Genomic DNA, 18215 nt, shown 5'->3' with positions numbered 1-18215 from the left:
AAAACACGGATTGGTCAGTGTGGGGTGATTTCTCCAAGTTTTTTTTTGGACAGAAAATCATTGAAGATGCCCTGGTTTTAAGGTCTTAGGATGAAGGAATTATAGTTGAACAGTTCAAAACGATGTTATGAATTACTTTCAGATTTGTTTGCTTGATTGCATTAGCCTTGTCTGGGTCCTCTGGTAACTATTTGGTTCCATCATGGTGGCTGAGTCAGGTGGCTCTGGAAAAAGAGCTATTTAAGAAAAGCTTTTCTTTCTCTAAAAATATTGTAGAGGGCTCGCCGTCTGTTCTTGGAAGCAATGTTTGGGATAGCCTCTTGGGAGGCTGTCTGATGAAGTGTCTAGGGGTATGTGGTCTGGACTTGGACAGTACAAGATGCAAATTCTGGCTGGGATATTCTAGTTGTGGAGTGTTGGGCAAGTTACTTGGTCTTCTGAGTTTATAGGTAAACTGGAGATAATAGGTTTGTGTGAATGAGGATCCAATGAGATGCCCATAAAACACTTAGCCAAATGGCTGCGTGAAGAAAGCACTTGGTAAATGCTAATTGTTGTGGTTGTTACAATTATTACAATGATTAGTCATTGCTGATTGTTGGCTAACTGGCTGTAAGAAATGAAAGTAAAGTAAGGCAGTAGCAGCGGAGGGAGGTGGTGGAGGGAATCAGGAGACACTTGCAGGTTCTGGTTCTACCTGAGTTTAAGTGCTGGGGAAAACTAGTTGAATAACTGGTTGTCTAACATTTAACAGCTGTGTGACCTCGGGCTAGTCACATTTCCTTTATAAACTTCCTTTTCCTCATTTGTGAAATGAAGGGGTTTCGTTAGGTTACTTCTCATCACCCCTGGTTGACCATTAGAATCGTTTGGGAGACCTTTTTAGAAATTCTTGGTTCTGGGGTCTTCCATTTTCCCCATTCTCACTTGGTGGGTCTGAAAGCAGGCGCCTCAGCTTTTCCAAAGCTCTTCAGGTGACCTTGAAGTGTGGCCAGGGCTGAGAACCTCTGAAATCCAACAGCACTTCTGGTTTAGGAAGGAGAGAATCACGGGCACAGAATCAGCTCCCAGGAACAGCTGCTGAGCTAACAATTGCCATGACCCTGTCTCCCTGTCCCAACTGCAGGCACCCCAGACCTCTTCTGACGAAGAATCTTTGAAGAAAAATACTATTGAACTTCCAGAAATGACTCAATCCTTCTCTGCTGCTTCTTTAGTTGGAAAGATCCATCTCCATCCCTGTCTACTGCAGTCCCAATCCCTTTTTATTTCAGCATATATATCTAAACCAACAAAAAACTTGACTTCCACAACCAAGGTGAGGTGTTTGGCTTTAAGGATAAAAGAAATAGTTTCATAAAACCTGCCGCCAGATTTCTCATTGCCTCTCCTCATTTTCTCTAATTTGTAGGACACACTGAAAGCTCAGATTCATAAGACGTAGAAAGGGCAGAGAGTTAAGTTACAAACGCTTCCGAGGTCTGTTTCAACTCTAATGTTCTATAGCTCTGCTGCATCTAAACAAGGAATTCTGTTAAATTTGTAACCTGGACTTTCTTGAATGCTGAGGTAATGTTTCTTGAAGTAGGGTATATATACCCAAGAAGAATAAAAATAATTCTGGAGGTTTTTTAATTCTCTGTGGGACTCAATGAAAGTTTTGGTGATTATATATGAACATACTTATGAAAGCATCTGGTACATGTAGGTGCTCAGTGCACATGAATTTCTCTTTCCTGCCAGATCTTTTGTAGTGGAAAATTATCTTATTCTTCCATTTTTGTCTGCAAAGGTGCTGCTAAGGAAAGATGTAGGACAGTTTTACGAGGGAGTTGGAGTATGGGAACAGGAAGTTCCCAAGAAGGCCACTGCATTAATTAATGGAATTGAAACAAGATGCTCTAAAGGAAAATCGCTGCCAAATCTCTTCTCTCTAAACTATCCAAAATGGTGCCCCATAAGTTTTCATTGACATTGAAGTACATAATGTAATAAGCTTTTTTTTCCTTAAATATATAATGTACGGAGAAAACCAGGTTGATAATGGTTTCCTGGCATGGCTTTCAAAGGCAAGTGTGGATGAAGTGGAAATATGGTGCTCAGATATTGGAAAGAAACCGCTGTTGAACTCTTCACATTTTCATTTTCGTGTATAACCCAATGATTCTCAAAGCTAAACTTGCATCAGAATTGCCTGGAGGTCTTATTAAAACATGATTGTTGGATGCCACCCTTGCATCAATTAATTACACCTGCAACTGTTCTATTTTCAAATGGTCACACTTTAAGGTACTGGGCTGAGGACTTCATCATGTGAGTTTCAGATGGGACATAATTCAACCCCTAATCCAATCCTAGTGAGTGGTAAGTGGCATGTCTTGGTTTTGATTTCCACTTCCCTAGTGACTAATGATGTTGAGCGTTTTTATATGTGTTTATTAGCCATTTTTATATCTCTTATGAAAAAATGTGTATAAAATTATTGGCCCATTTGTTAATTGGGTTATCCATTTATTATTGAATTATAAGAGCTCTTTACTATTCTGGATGCGAGTCCTGAAACAGAAATAATATTTGCAAATATTTTAATCCATTCTGTGAATTTTATTTTCACTTTCTTGATGGTGTCCTTTGAAGAACATAGGATTTTAATTTTGATAAAGTGTAATTTATATATTTTTTCTTTTGTTGCTGTGCTTTTGGTATCATATTTAAGAAATAATTGCCTAATCTAAGGTTATTACAATTTTTTATTCTATGTTTGCCTCTAAGAATTTTCTAATTTTACCTCTTATATTTAGGTCTTTCATTCGAGTCAATTTTTGTACATGGTGTAAAATATGGGTCCTAATTTATTCTTTTGCATATGGATATCTTGTTGTCCCTGCACCATTTGTTGAAAAGTGGTTTTTTTTTCCCCATTGAATGGCCTTGGCACTCTTGTCTAAAATTAATTGATGGTAACTGTAAGACTTTATTTCTGGACTCTTTATTCCATTGATCTATATTTCTATCATTGTTACTGAGCAATGTGCTTGCTGCCTGACAGATAGAGAAGCCAATATTATGGAACTGGTTTTTGAGAAAAGCAAAAGCTTTATTGTGACTTGCAAGGAAACAGGATGCAAAGCTCAAATCTGTCTCCCCATCTGGGATCTGGGACAAGTTTTATGGGTTAGAGAGGGCAAGCTGGTATGCAGAAGCACTGGTAGGGCAGGTTTCAACTGGAAGTACTTTAAACAAGACTATTTGTGGTAAGATATGGTAAGGGTCTTAACACTGGACATGCCTGGGCTCAGGTTTCTTGCTTTTAAAAATGTCTGGGCCCTCAGGTTCCAGTCATGTCTTGACCGTTTGCTTCTGTGGTGGGGCAGGAGAGGAATTTTTCTTCTGGGTGTTATTCAAGGTTGAGGTCTCCTTTTCTGCATTGTTTCGGCTGCATGACTTACAACTTTTTGGCTTTGTGCCTGTAAAATAACTTGACATACTATTATCAACAGAGTAGGGCCAGTTAGAACTGGTCCTTTGATTACATCATTATGCCACTACCAATTGTCTTGATTACTGTAGCATTGTAGTAAGTTTTGAAATCAGGAAGTATGTGTCTTTCAACTTTGGTTTTCTTTTTTAGGATTTTTGGCTCTTCTGTGTTCCTTAGATTTCCATATGAATTTTAAGTTAAACTGTCACTATCTGCAAAAGAGGGAACTGGGATTTTTATAGAGATTACATCAAAGCTATAAATCAGCTTGGCGAATACTGCCATCTTAACAATATTAAGTCTTCTGGCTGGGTGCAGTGGCTCACGCCTGTAATCCCAGCACTTTGGGAGGCCGAGGCTGGTGGATCACCAGGTCAGGAGTTCCAGACCAGCCTGGCCAACATGGTAAAACCCGTCTCTACTAAAAATAATAATAATAAAAAACTGGGCATGGTGGCATGTGCCTGTAATCCCAGCTACTCGGGAGGCTGAGGGAGGAGAATCATTTGAACCCGGGAGGCAGAGGTTGCAGGGAGCCGAGATTGTGCCATTGCACTCTAGCCTGGGCAACAGGGTGAGATTCTGTCTTAAAAAAAAACAAAACAAACAACAACAACAACAACAAAAAAAGCAATATTAAGTCTTCTGATCCATGAATGTAGAATGTTTTTCCATTTATTCAGGTCTTCTTTGTAACAGTGTTGTGTATTTTTCCGTATTCCGGTCCTGTAATTCTTTGTTATATTTACTCCTAAGAATGTTAATTGTTTTGCTGCTATTATAAATGGAATTGTTTAAATTTTGATTTTATATTTTTCATTGATAGTATATAGAAATGCAATTGATTTTTGTATACTGATTTTGTAACCTGAAACCTTGCTCAACATGTTTACTCATTCTAACAGTTTCCTTTTTGTGGATTTCTTATAATTTTCTATATACAGTATCATGTCATCCGTGAAGGGGATAGGTTTACTTCTTCCTTCTAATCTGGATGAGTTTAGTTTCTTTTTCTTACCTAAATTCCTTGGCTAGAACTCCAATACAATGTGGAATATAAGTAATGAAATCAGACATCTTTGAACTGTACTTGATCTTAAAGGGGGGCATCCAGTCTTTTATCATTATGTATAATGTTAGCTGTGGAGTTTAATAGATGAATTTTATCAGGTTGGGGAAATTTTATTTCTAATTTGCTCTGTGTTTTTTTTACCACAAGAGTGTTGGATTTTGTCTATTTTTGTGTGTCTATTGAGATGATCATATGGTTTTTGTCATTTATTCTACAAAATACAGCATATTAAATTGATGGATTTTTACATGTTAATTTTTTAAAAAATTTTACTTTAAGTTCTGGGATACATGTGCAGAACGTGCAGGTGTGTTACATAGGTATACATGTGCCATGGTGGTTTGCTGCACCTGTCAACCCATCATCTAGTTTTTAAGCCCCACATGCATTAGGTATTTGTCCTAATACTCTCCCTCCCCTTGCCCCCCACCCCCCCGATAGGCCCCGGTGTGTGTTTTTCCCCTCCTGTGTCCATGTATTCTCACTGTTCAACTCCCACTTATGAGTGAGAACATGTGGTGTTTGGTTTTCTGTTCCTGTGTTTTTTAGCTGAGAATGATGGCTTCCAGCTTGATTCATGCTCCTGCAAAGGACATAAACTCCTTTTTTATGACTGCATAGTATTCCATGGTGTATATGTGCCACATTTTCTTTACTGAGTCTATCATTTATGGGCATTTGGGTTGGCTCTAAGTCTTTGCTATTGTAAATAGTGCTCCAATGAACATATGTGTGGATGTGTCTTTATAGTAGAATGCTTTATACTCCTTTGGGTATATACCCAGTAATGGGATTGCTGGGTCAAATGTTATTTCTGGTTCTAGATCCTCGAGGAATCGCCACACTATCTTCCACAGTGATTGAACTAATTCACACTCCCACCAACAGTGTAAAAGCATTCCTATTTCTCCACAGCCTCACCAGCATCTGTTGTTTCCTGACTTTTTAATGATCGTCATTCTAACAGGCGTGAGATGGTATCCATTGTGGCTTTGATTTGCATTTCTCTAATGACCAGTGATGATGAGCTTTTTTTCATATGTTTGTTGGGCGCATAAATGTCTTCTTTTGAGAAGTGTCTGTTAACACCCTTCACCCACTTTTTGATGGGGTTCTTTCGTTCTTCTAAATTTGTTTAAGTTCCTTGTAGACTCTGGATATTAGACCTTTGTCAGATGGATAGATTGCAAAAAATTTCTCCCATTCTATAGGTTGCCTGTTCACTATGATAGTTTCTTTTGGTGTGCAGTAGCTCTTTAGTTTAATTAGATCCCATTTGTCAATTTTGGCTTTTGTTGCAATTGCTTTTGGTGTTTTAGTCATGAAGTCTTTGCCCATGCCTATGTCCTGAATGGTATTGCCTAGATTTTCGTCTAGGGTTTTTATGGTTTTAGGTTTTACATTTAAGCCTTTAATCCATCTTGAGTTAATTTTTGTATAAGGTGTAAGGAAGGGGTCCAGTTTTTGTTTTCTGTATATGGCTAGCCAGTTTTCCCAGCACCATTAATTAAATAGGGAATCCTTTCCCCATTGCTTGTTTTTGTCAGGTTTGTTGAAGATCAGATGGTTGTAGATGTGTGGTATTATTTCTGAGGTCTCTGTTCTGTTTTTTTTTTTTTTTGAGATGAGATCTCGCTCTGTTGCCCAGGCTGGAGTGCAGTGGCATGATCTCGGCTCACTGCAATCTCTGCCTCCCTGATTCAAGCAATTCTTCTGCCTCAGCCTCCTGAGTAGCTGGATTATAGGCATGTACCACCATGCCTGGCTAATTTTTGTATTTTTAGTAGAGATGGGGTTTCACCACATTGGTCAGGCTGGTCTCCAACTCATCACCTCGTGATCCGCCCTCCTCAGCCTCCTAAAGTGCTGGGATTACAGGCGTGAGCCACCGTGCCCAGCCAAGGTCTCCGTTCTCTTTCATTGGTCTATATATCTGTTTTGGTACTAGTACTGTAGTTACTGTAGCCTTGTAGTACACTTTGCAGTCAGGTAATGTGATGCCTCCAACTTTGTTCTTTTTGCTTAGGATTGTCTTGGCTATACGGACTCTTTTTTGGTTCCATATGAAATTTAAAGTAGTTTTTTTCTAATTCTATGAAGAAAGTCAATGGTAGCTTGATGGGAATAGCATTGAATCTATCAATTACTTTGGGCAGTATGGCCATTTTCACAGTATTTATTCTTCCTATCTATGAGCATGGAATTTTTTCTATTTGTTTGTGTTTCCTTATTTCCTTGAGCAGTGGTTTGTAGTACTCCTTGAAGAGGTCCTTATGTCTCTTGTAGGTTGTATTCCTAGGTATTTTATTCTCTTTGTAGCAATTTTGAATGGGAGTTCACTCATGATTTGGTTCTCTGCTTGTCTATTATTGGTATATAGGAATGCTTGTGATTTTTGCACACTGATTTTATATCCTGAGACTTCGCTGAAGTTGCTTATCAGCTTAAGGAGGTTTTGGGCTGAGACAATGGGGTTTTCTAAATATACGATCATGTCATCTGCACACAGAGACAATTTGACTATCTCTCTTCCTATATGAGTACTCTTTATTTATTTCTTTTGTCTGATTGCCCTGGCCAGAACTTCCAATACTATGTTGAATAGGAGTGGTGAGAGAGGGCATCCTTGTCTTGTGCCACTTTTCTATGGGAATGCTTCCAGCTTTTGCCCATTTAGTATGATATGGACTATGGATTTGTCAGAAATAGCTCTTATTATTTTGAGATATGTTCCATTGATACCTAGTTTATTGAGAGTTTTTAGCAAGAGGGGATGTTGAATTTTATTGAAGGACTTTTCTGCATCTATTGAGATAATCATGTGATTTTTTTCATTGGTTCTGGTTATGTGATGGATTGTGTTTATTGATTTGTGTATGTTGAACCAGCCTTGCATCCCAGAGATGAAGCCAACTTGATCGTGGTGGATAAGCTTTTTGATGTGCTGCCGGATTCAGTCTGCCAGTATTTTAGTGAGGATTTTTGCATCGATGTTCATCAGGGATATTGGACTGAAATTTTCTTTTTTTATTGTGTCTCTGCCAGGTTTCGGCATCAGGATGATACTGGCCTCATAAAATGACTATGGAGGAGTCCCTCTTTTTCTATTGTTTGGAATAGTGTTAAGAAGGAATGGTACCAGCTCCTCTTTGTACCCCTGGTAGACTGCATGTTAGATGAGATGATATGTATGAACTACCTGGTATATAATAGATGCTTCTTAAATGAGATTCTAAAAAATAATTATGCTCCAAAAATATTTTTAAAATCGAATAATTTATGTTTTATTTTCTGTGTTTTATCTCATAGACATGTAGACTGCCAAAGTGTATGGGATGCATTCAGGGGTGCCTTTATTTCAAAATATCCTTGCGACATTACTGAAGAAGACTATCAGCCACTAATGAAGTTGGGAACTCAGACCGTACCTTGCAGCAAGGTAATTGGGGGCATGCCATTGATTTTAAAACTGGGAATAAAAGCCAGTGGTAGCAATTCATAGGTCCAAATTTTGATTAGAATGAAGGAAGAGGAAAAAATCCAGACATTATAGTGTGAGTGTGGTTGTTAGGCATGGAATTTGCAGGCCATTGAGGGGCCATGATATAATCAAGATTTAGGACACTTGGAGAAGGGAGATAAGAGATAGAAATGGGGATACAGAAATAGGAAAGGGGCTTTGGCCAAAAACTAGGCAGAAAAAACCTAACACAAAACCGAACTCAAGCAAACAAATTAACACGATCTATATAATAACAAAACTTTCCCCTGACCTATGATAATAATAGTCATAGTAGTAATAATAACAATGCCAAGTTACACTTGCAGAGTGCCCTTTTTCTCTTTTTCTTTTTCTTGCTTAAAAAAGACTCTCCTAATCCTTATCTTCTTAGGCCTTCACAGCCGTTCTGTGGAATGGGCCGCTCAGGTGTCAGCATCCCAACCTTATCTTCTTAGGCCTTCACAGCCATTCTGTGGAATGGGCCGGTCAGGTGTCAGCATCCCAATTTCACCAGTGAGAAAACTGAGGCTTGGTATGTTTAGGTGACCAGTGTTGCCCAAATTTGACAGGCTCGAAAGTGACCAGTTTAAATGTAAATGGTATGAGACTTGGAGCCACAGAGGCCTGGATTCTAATACATTGGTTATATTGGAAAAGGTCTATCAGAGTGCACCTTTTCTATAGTCAGTGTTTAAGGCAAAATTCCACGTGCCTAAAATTTTCTTTGTGAAGCCCTTAAATCCATCCAGAGATTACAGCCTCTCATTCAATTGTTAGTGAGCTGGAGTCATTGTGAAACTTCTCCATTCACCAAGCGTGATGCCCTATGAAGAGAAGGTGTTTGGCAAATAATAACCCAGGCTGACATTTGTCAAATAAGTGACTATGCAGTGGATAGTATGCTAAGCAATTTACTTGCATTTATCTCAGTTAATTTCCCTAGCACCCCATTAGTTTATTTCAGTCATTATCATTACCATTTTACAGGTGTAGAAAGCGGGGCTTAGTGATGTTTTGGTTGCTCAAGGTGAAACACCTGATAAGTGATCATGATGCTGGGCTTCAATAAGGACTGGGATTTTAGGGCCCATGCTTTAAACCAGTATCCTTCACTGCCTCCCACTAAGAATGAATAGGGGGAGGAGCCAAGATGGCTGCATAGGAACAGCTCCAGTCTGCAGCTCCCAGTGAAACCAACACAGAAGGTGGGTGATTTCTGCATTTCCATCTGAGATCAGGAGGTTTCCTCGTGTGTCTACACCACCGGGGCCCTGGATTTCAAGCACAAAACTGAGCCGCTGTTTGGGCAGACACCAAGCTAGGTGCAGGAGTTTTTTTCGTACCCCAGTGGTACCTGAAACCCCAGTGAGACAGAACTGTTCACTCCCCTGGAAAAAGGGCTGAAGCCAGGGAGCCAAGTGGTCTCGCTCAGCGGGTCTCACTCTCACAGAGCCCAGCAAGCTAAGAACCACTGGCTTGAAATTCTTGCTGCCAGCACAGCAGTCTGAAGTTGACCTGGGATGATGGAGCTGGGTGGCGGGAGGGGCGTCCGCCATTACTGAGGCTTTAATAGGCGGTTTTCCCCTGACAGTGCTAAGGAGGCTGGGAAGTCTGGACTGGGTGTGGCAAGGTGGCTGTGGCCAGACTGCTTCTCTAGATTCCTCCTCACTGGGCAGGACATCTCTGAAGGAAAGGTAACAACCCCAGTCAGGGGCTTACAGACAAAACCTCCATCTCCCTGGGACAGAGCACCTGGCGGAAGGGGCGGCTGTGGGCACAGCTTCAGTGATTTAATCGTTCCTGCCTGCTGGCTCTGAAGACAGCAGCTGATCCTGACAAGAGGGGTTCTCCCAGCACAGCACACCAACTCTGCTAAAGGACAGATTGCCCCCTCAAGTGGGTCCCTGACCCCTGTGTCTCCTGACTGAGAGAGACCACCCAACAGGGGTTGATAGACACCTGATACAGGAGCGCTCCGGCTGGCATCAGGCCACTGCCCCTCTGGAATGAAGCTTCCAGAGGAAGGAGCAGGCTGTCATCTTTGCTGTTCTGTAGCCTCCACTGGTGATACCTTCAGGTGTGGGAGGAACCCAGGTGAATAGGGTCTGGAGTGGACCTCCTGCACACTGCAGCAGTCGTATGGAAGAAAGGGTCTGATTGCTAAAAGAAAAAACAGAAAGCAATAACATCAATGAAAAAAGACCCCACAAAAACCCATCCAAAGGTCAGTAGCCTCAAAGATCAAAGGTAGATAAATGCATGAAGATGAGAAAGAATCAGCACAAAAATCCTGAAAACTCAAAAAGCCAGTGTGCCTCTTCTCCTCCAGATGATCTTAACACATCTCCAACAGGGGCATAGAACTGGGCTGAGGCCCATAAAAAGAGATGAGTTCATGTCCTTTGCAGGCACATGGATGAAACTGGAAACCATCATTCTCAGCAAACTATCACAAGATCAGAAAACCAAACACCACATGTTCTCACTCATGAGTGGGAGTTGAACAATGAGAACACATGGACACAGGGAGGGGAACATCACACACCGGGGCCTGTCGGGGGTGGGTGCTAGGGAAGGATAACATTAGGAGAAATATCTAACGTACGTGACGGGTTGATGGGTGCAGCAAACCACCATGGCATGTGTATACCTATGTAACAAAACTGCACGTTCTGCACATGTAACCCAGAACCTAAAGTATAAAAAAAACTAAAGATACTAGCTACATTTACCCAATGTTAAAAAAACAAAAAAGAACTGGGCTGAGGCTGAGGTGGATGAATTGACAGAAGTAGGCTTCAGAAGATGAGTAATAATGAAATTCACTGAGCTAAAGGAGTATGTTGTAACCCACTGCAAAGAAGCTAAGAACCATGATAAAACATAGGAGCTGTTAACCAGAATAACTAGTTTAGAGAGGAACATAAATGACCTGATGGAGCTTCATCCTCAGGATGCAAGGCAGGTTCAACATACATGAATCAATAAATGTAATTCATTACATAAACAGAACTAAAGACAAAAACCACATGATTATCTCAATAGATGCAGAAAAGGCCTTCGATAAAATTCACCATCACTTCATGTTAAAAACTCTCAATAAGCTAGGTATCAAAGGAAGATACCTCAAAATAATAAGAGCCATTTATGACAAACCCACAGGCAATATCATACTGAATGGGCAAAAGCTGGAAGCATTCCCCTTGAAAACCGGCACAAGACAAGGATGTCCTCTCTCACCACTCCCATTCAACATAGTATTGGATGTTCTGACTGGGGCAATCAGGCAAGAGAAAGAAATAAAGTCTATTCAAATGGAAGAAAGGAAATAAAATTGTCTTTGTTTGCAGATGACATGATCCTATAACTAGAAAACCTCATCCTCTCAGCCCCAAAGCTTCTTAAGCTGATAAGCAACTTCAACAAAGTCTCAGGATACAAAATCAATGTGCAAAAATCACAAGCATGCCTATACACCAACAACACGCAAGCAGACAGCCAAATCGTGAATGAATTCCCATTCACAAAGGCAATAAAATACCTAGGAATACAGCAAACAGTGGAAGTGAAGGACCTCTTCATGGACAACTACAGTCCACTGCTCAAGGAAATCAGAAAGGACACAAACGGAAAAACATTCCTTCCTCATGGATAGGAAGAATCAATATTGTGAAAATGGCCATACTGCCCAAAGTAATTTATAGATTCAATGCCATTCCCATTAAACTACTATTGACATTCTTCACAGAATTAGAAGAAACTATTTTAAAATTCATATGGAACCAAAAAAGCTCATATAGCCAAGATGATCCTAAGCAAAAAGAACAAAGCTGGAGGCATCACGCTACCCAACACCAAACGGCACTACAAGGCTACAGACGCCAAAATAGCATGGTACTTGTACAAAAATAAACACATAGACCAATAGAACAGAGTAGAGATCTCAGAAATAAAACTGCACACCTATAGCCATCTGATCTTTGACAAACCTGACAAAAACAAGCAATGGGGAAAGGAGTCCCTATTTAATAACTGGTGCTTGAGAACTACCTAGCCATATGCAGACAATTGAAATTGGACCCCTTCCTTGCAACTCATACAAAAATTAACTCAAGATGAATTAGAGACTTAAATATATAACCCAAAGCTATACAAACCTTAGAAGAAAATCTAGGCAATACCATTCAGGACATAGGCACAGGCAAATATTTCATTATGAAATTGCCAAATGCAATTGTAACAAAAGCAAAAATTGACAAATGGGATCTAATTAAACTAAAGTGCTTCTGCACAGCAAAAGAAACTATCATCAGAGTGAACAGAAAACCTACAAAATGGGAGAAGATTTTTGCAATCTATCCATCTGACAAAGGTCTAATATCCAGAATTTACAAAGAACTGAAACAAATTTACAAGAAAAAAATAAACAGCCCCATCAAAACGTGGGCAAAGGACATGAACAGACACTTCTCAAAAGAAGACATCCATGTGGCCAACAAACATATGAAAAAAAGCTCAACATCACTGATCATTAGAGAAATGCAAATCAAAACCACAATCTCATGCCAGTCAGAATGACATTATTAAAAAGTCAAGAAACAGCAGATTCTGGTGAGATTGTGGAGAGATAGAAATGCTTTCACACTGTTGGTGGGAATGTAAATTAGTTCAACCATTGTGGAAGACGGTGTGGCAATTCCTCAAAGGTCTAGAACTAGAAATACCATTTGACCCAGCAATCCCATTACTGGGTATAATAGAAATCATTCTATTATAAAGATATATGCATGCATATGTTCATTGCAGTACCATTCACAATAGCAAAGACATGGAATCAACCCAAATGCCCATCAATGATAGGCTGGATAAAGAAAATATGGTAAATATACACCATGAAATATTATGCAGCCATAAAAAGGAACAAGATCATGTCCTTTGTAGGAACATGGATGGAGCCAGAAGCCATATCTTCAGCAAACTAACACAGGAACATGCAAACACCGCATGTTCTCACTTATAAGTGGGAGCTGAACAATGAGAACACATGGACACCAGAAAGGGAAAAACACACACTGTAGCTTGTTGGCGTTGGGGTGAGGGGAGTGAGAACATTAGGACAAATAGCTAATGCATACTGGGCTTAATACCTAGGTGATGGGTTAATAGGTGCAGCAAACCCATGGCACATATTTACCTATGTAACAAACCTACACGTCCTGCATGTATACCCTGGAACTTAAAATAAAAATAAAAGTAATAGATTCATAAAGCAGAATTTGACTCTCTGTACCTTTAAGAGGGACCCTTAAATTTAAAAATCTATGGTATTTTTTTTTGGTAGGGTTAGGGAATATTTAGGGAATTTGGAAGGCATTACATAGTTCTTTAAGAATCAAATAGCACATCTTCCTGAAAATAGCACGTAGACAAAGTTTTTTTGGAGATAACCTTAGGAATATTGTAACTCTCTAATGCCACCTCCATATGTGATCCTATGTTGATTATAAGATTTTGATCAGTGGCTTTCAGACTTTTTTGACTGCAACCTAGAATAAAAGATTTATTTACATTGTGACCTAGAACACACACACACACACACACATACACACACACACTCTCTCTCTCTTCCCCACTCTCCTGCACACTGAAATCATTGATGCACACAATGATTCTTACTCTTACTATGGGTGATTTACTTTGATATGCTGTTTTTTTTTTTCATTTACAAAACTGTGGATTAATTTTTTTGACATGCTAAATTGATCTCAGTAATAGATTGTATTTATTCTTCCTTAGACTCTTCTTTGGAGCAGAATAAAAGATCTGGCCCATCAGTTCACACAGGTCCAGCAGGACATGTTCACCCTGGAGGACACGCTGCTAGGCTACCTTGCTGATGACCTCACATGGTGTGGAGAATTCAACACTTCCGGTGAGGCTCTGGGCCCTGTGGGAGTGCCCAGGGATGTGTAGGGTGAACAGAGTGAGTTCTGCTGGGGGCCCTGAATGATCAGCGTGGAGGACAGAGCCACAGGCACCCATCCTGATGCCATCTATACTTATATTAGTCCATTTGTGTTGCTAGAAAGGAATACCTGAGGCTGGGTAATTTATAAAGGAAAGAGGTTTATTTGACTCACAGTTATGCAGGCTGTACACCCAGCATCCGCTTCGGGTGAAGGCCTGAGGCTGTTTCCACTCATGGAGAAGGGGAAGGGGAGCTGGCATGTACAGAGATCACATGGTGAGGGAGGAAAGCAAAGAGAGGTCAGGGGAGGTGCCAGGCTGTTTGTAATGACCAGCTCTCCTGGGAACTAATAGAGTAAGAACTCATTACTACAAGGACAGCACCATGCCATTCATGCAGGATCATCCCTATGACCCAAACACTTCCTACTAGTCCCGAGCTCCAACACTGGGGATCAAATTTCAACATAAGGTTTGGAGAGTTAAATATCCAAACTATAGCACTACCCTTAATGGCAACTCAGGCTGATATAAAGTAGCATTCCCTGTTTTCTTGAAAAATTGACTTCAGAGTTGGGGATTGCCCACGCTCCCTAATTCCCTTCTTTTGAGTGCTCACATAGCCTGCTTCTGAATTCTTGGTATTTTGCTCTCTGTAAGATCATCGTTCAGGTCCAAAGAAGTCTAGGACAGGATGAGGTCTCAGTGGGACTTAGACCAAGGTTCTTGCTCTTCAGAATCATCACAGTAGCCATGGACTGGACTCTTCCATCTCAGGCACTGGCTTTGCCATCATTTTTCAGATGTAGCCTTATCCTGCCCAGAAAGACTCACCTCACCAGGCGAAGGGATTTCCTACAACCAAAACCCTACTGCAATTTTCACTTCTTTTTTTTTCTTTTTGTTTATATGGTAGATATTTTTACTTTATATAGTTTTATTCTTATTTTTACTACTTTTCATTGTTTGTTTTTAAAAGCTTATCTTATTATAGCTTCTTCATCCCAGGTTTGCATTATTTTCAATTACAAAAATAAAGCATGACTATTTGAAAAAAAATACTTGCACATTACAGAAATGCATAAAAGCAAAAAGCAAATGTCACTCTGAATTTTCCCTTCACCTCCTACCTCCACATCACTTCTCAAAGGGTAACTATTGTCAGCAATTTGATATAGATCTTTCCAGACTTTTCCTATGCTAATGTAAACATATATATTTAAAATGTACACATACTGCTGTGCAACTTGCTTTATTCACTTAAAATTGGTAGGTATAAAGATAGCTATACTCTTTTAAAAGGCTTTATCATTAAGAATCCTATTAATGGATATTAAGTTGCCTTAGTTTTGGTTGCTATTATATCATTATTGTAAGAAACACTTTTGTGTACACACACACACACACACACACACCTGCATACTTGAACGATTAATTTTTATAAAAGAAACTTCAATGTTAAAGATAAATTGTAATAGAAACTGATAACATGTCATTTAAAAGATGGTAACTATACCCTCATCAAGAGTATATATGAGGCCAGGCGCAGTGGCTCATACCTGCAATCCCAGCATTTTGGGAGGCGGAGGAGGGAGGATCACTTGAGCCCAGTAATTTAAGACCAGCCTGGGCAACACAGTAAGACCCCATCTCTATTTTATACTAAAAAAAGAAAAAAAAGAATCTATATGAGATAGTTTATTTACCTATATCCCCACTAACACCACGTATTGTTAGTTAAAATTTTTGGCTCATTTCGGAAGAAAATAATACCTCAATTTAGTATGAACTTCTTTGATGGTGAGGCTATTATATATACATAAATGGTAGATTTTCTGTTTCTTCTGTAAGCTGGCAGTTCATATGTTTTGACCATCTGTACTGGGGTATCTATTCTAATTAGTAGAAGTTCTTTATAAATGAATAAGAGCTACTATGTATTAAGTACTTACAAAGTGCCAGTGTTCCATGTGCTATGTAAGTAGTCACTCATTTAATCCTCCACAGCCCCATGAGGTCATGCGGTGATCCCATTTTAGAGCTAGGAAGTCTGAACCACGGAGTTAAGTAACTTGCCAGCCAGTAAGTGGCAAAGCAAGTTTCTCAGACTAACTTGAGAAACTTTGCTCTTAACTGCCATGTTTTTCTGCCCACTTTCTGGCTCAAGGTGGCGAATCTATTTTTCTTACTTTGGACTTTACATAGTGTTTATGGTCTGTCTTTTGCCACCCAGAAATGCAGAAAACCTGTTCGTTCTCTTCCTTATAGCTTCTGTGTTTCATATCTTCCTTAAAAAGATTTTCTTAGAGAAGGATTCTTCTGTATTTTCACCTACTATTTTTACTTTCACAATGTTTAAAATATTTTCCATATTTAAATCTGAGTCTTCCCACCTAGAATATGGTAATATAAATATGTTTTTCCATTCTTTTTTTAGATTTTATAGTTTTTCCCGTGTCTCACGTTTTCTTTTTTAAATTTCCCTTTTAACAATGACTGTTTTGTTGGTCATTCATTTAACGTTTTTAGCTTTTAAATGTATTTACAGCAGACTTCTCTCCTTTTGTTTTATTTTTTAATTTGTTCAATTTTTCTTGAAATAAAGTAGAGAAAATGAAATAATTTATTTTTAAGAACTGATTTATTTACAGTTCGGGATTCCTTATTTTTGCCTTCTTTTAAATTGAATTATGTATATGTAGTTTTATTTATCTACATTCTAATACTTTGGCCTCAATTTTTAATTTCTTCTTATTTTATAGATTATCTTTCAAGTTTCTGACGTATATATATTTATTTCATTTTTATTCTAAGTTGACAATTTATAATTGTATGTATTCGTGGGGTGCAAAATGAATTTATGAATACAATGTGGGATAATTAAATCAAGCTAATTAACATATCCACCACCTCAAATATTTTTTTTTGTTTTTGAGACAGGGTCTCACTCTGTCACCCAGGCTGAGGTGCAGTGGTACAATCACAATTCACTGCAACCTTGACCTCCCAGGCTCAGGTGGTCCTCCCACCTTAGCTCCTCCCAGGTGGCTGGGACTACAGGTGCATGCCACCACACTTGGCTAATTTTTTGTATTTTTTTTAGAGACAGGGTTTCGCCATGTTGCCCAGGCTGGTCTTGAACTCCTGGGCTCAAGCGATCCACTCTCTTCAGTCTCCCAAAGTGTCGGGATTACAGGTGTAAGCCACCAGGCCCGGCCTCAAATACTTATTTTTTGTAGTGAGAAAACGTGAAGTTTACTGTCTTAGCAATGTTGAAATGTACAGCACACTATTATTAACTACAATCACCATGCTGTGCAATAAATATTTTTAAAAACCCTTTCTGTCTAACTGAGATTTTGTACTCTGACCATCATCTCCCCATTCCTTCCAACTTGTGGTTTCTGTATGCACCATTCTATTATCTACTTCTATGAACTTGATTGTTTTAGATTCCACATATGTTAGGACATGCAGCATCTGTCTTTCTGTGCGTGGCTTATTTTATTTAGCATATTGTTTTCTAGTTCCATCTATATTGTCACAAATGACAGAATTTCTTTCTTTTTAAAGTCTGAATAGTATTCTATTGTGTATATATACCACACTTTATCCATTCATCTGTTGATGGACTCAGGTTGATTCCATATCTTGGCTATTGTAAATAGTGCTGCAATGAACATGGGGGAGCAGGTATCTCTTTGACAAACTGATTTGAAATCTTTTGGGTAAATACCTAGAAGTGGGATTGCTGGATCATATGGTAGTATTCTATTTTTAGTTTGTTGAGAAACTTTCATCACATTTTCCATAATGGGTGTACTAATTTACTTTCCCAATAGTGTACAAATAATCCCCTTTCTTCACATTCTTGCCAATACTTGTTATCTTTCATCTTTTTGATTATACCCTTCTGACAGGTGTGAGACGATGTCTCATTGTGGTTTTAATTTTTATTTCCCTAGTGATTAGGAAGCTTGAGCATTTTAAAATATATTTGTTGGCCATTTGTATGTCTTTTGAAAAATGTCTATTCAGGTCCTTTGCCCACCCTTAAATTGATTTTTTTTCTTGTTTTTGAGTTTTTTGAGTTCCTTATGTATTTTGTTTTTTAATTTTTAATTTTTGTGCATATATAATAGTTGTATATATTTATAGGGTACATGAGATGTTTTGATATAGATATGCAGTGC

At 39.0% G+C, this 18215-nt stretch overlaps 1 protein-coding gene across 1 annotated transcript in view; it reads left to right on the top strand.

Annotated features, from left to right (window-relative positions):
• Positions 1-18215, top strand: part of CD38 (CD38 molecule) — a 61865-nt gene that overhangs the window by 26170 nt on the left and 17480 nt on the right. The window contains exons 2-3 of the mRNA XM_032135675.2: positions 7863-7992; positions 13852-13987. Of these exons, the coding sequence (XP_031991566.1) occupies positions 7863-7992; positions 13852-13987 (266 nt within the window). The remainder of the gene's footprint in view (positions 1-7862; positions 7993-13851; positions 13988-18215) is intronic.

Source organism: Hylobates moloch, unplaced genomic scaffold, assembly GCF_009828535.3.
Source record: "Hylobates moloch isolate HMO894 unplaced genomic scaffold, HMol_V3 SCAFFOLD_17, whole genome shotgun sequence".
Taxonomy (NCBI): Eukaryota; Metazoa; Chordata; class Mammalia; order Primates; family Hylobatidae; genus Hylobates; species Hylobates moloch.
This window is presented reverse-complemented; position numbering and strand designations above follow the sequence as displayed.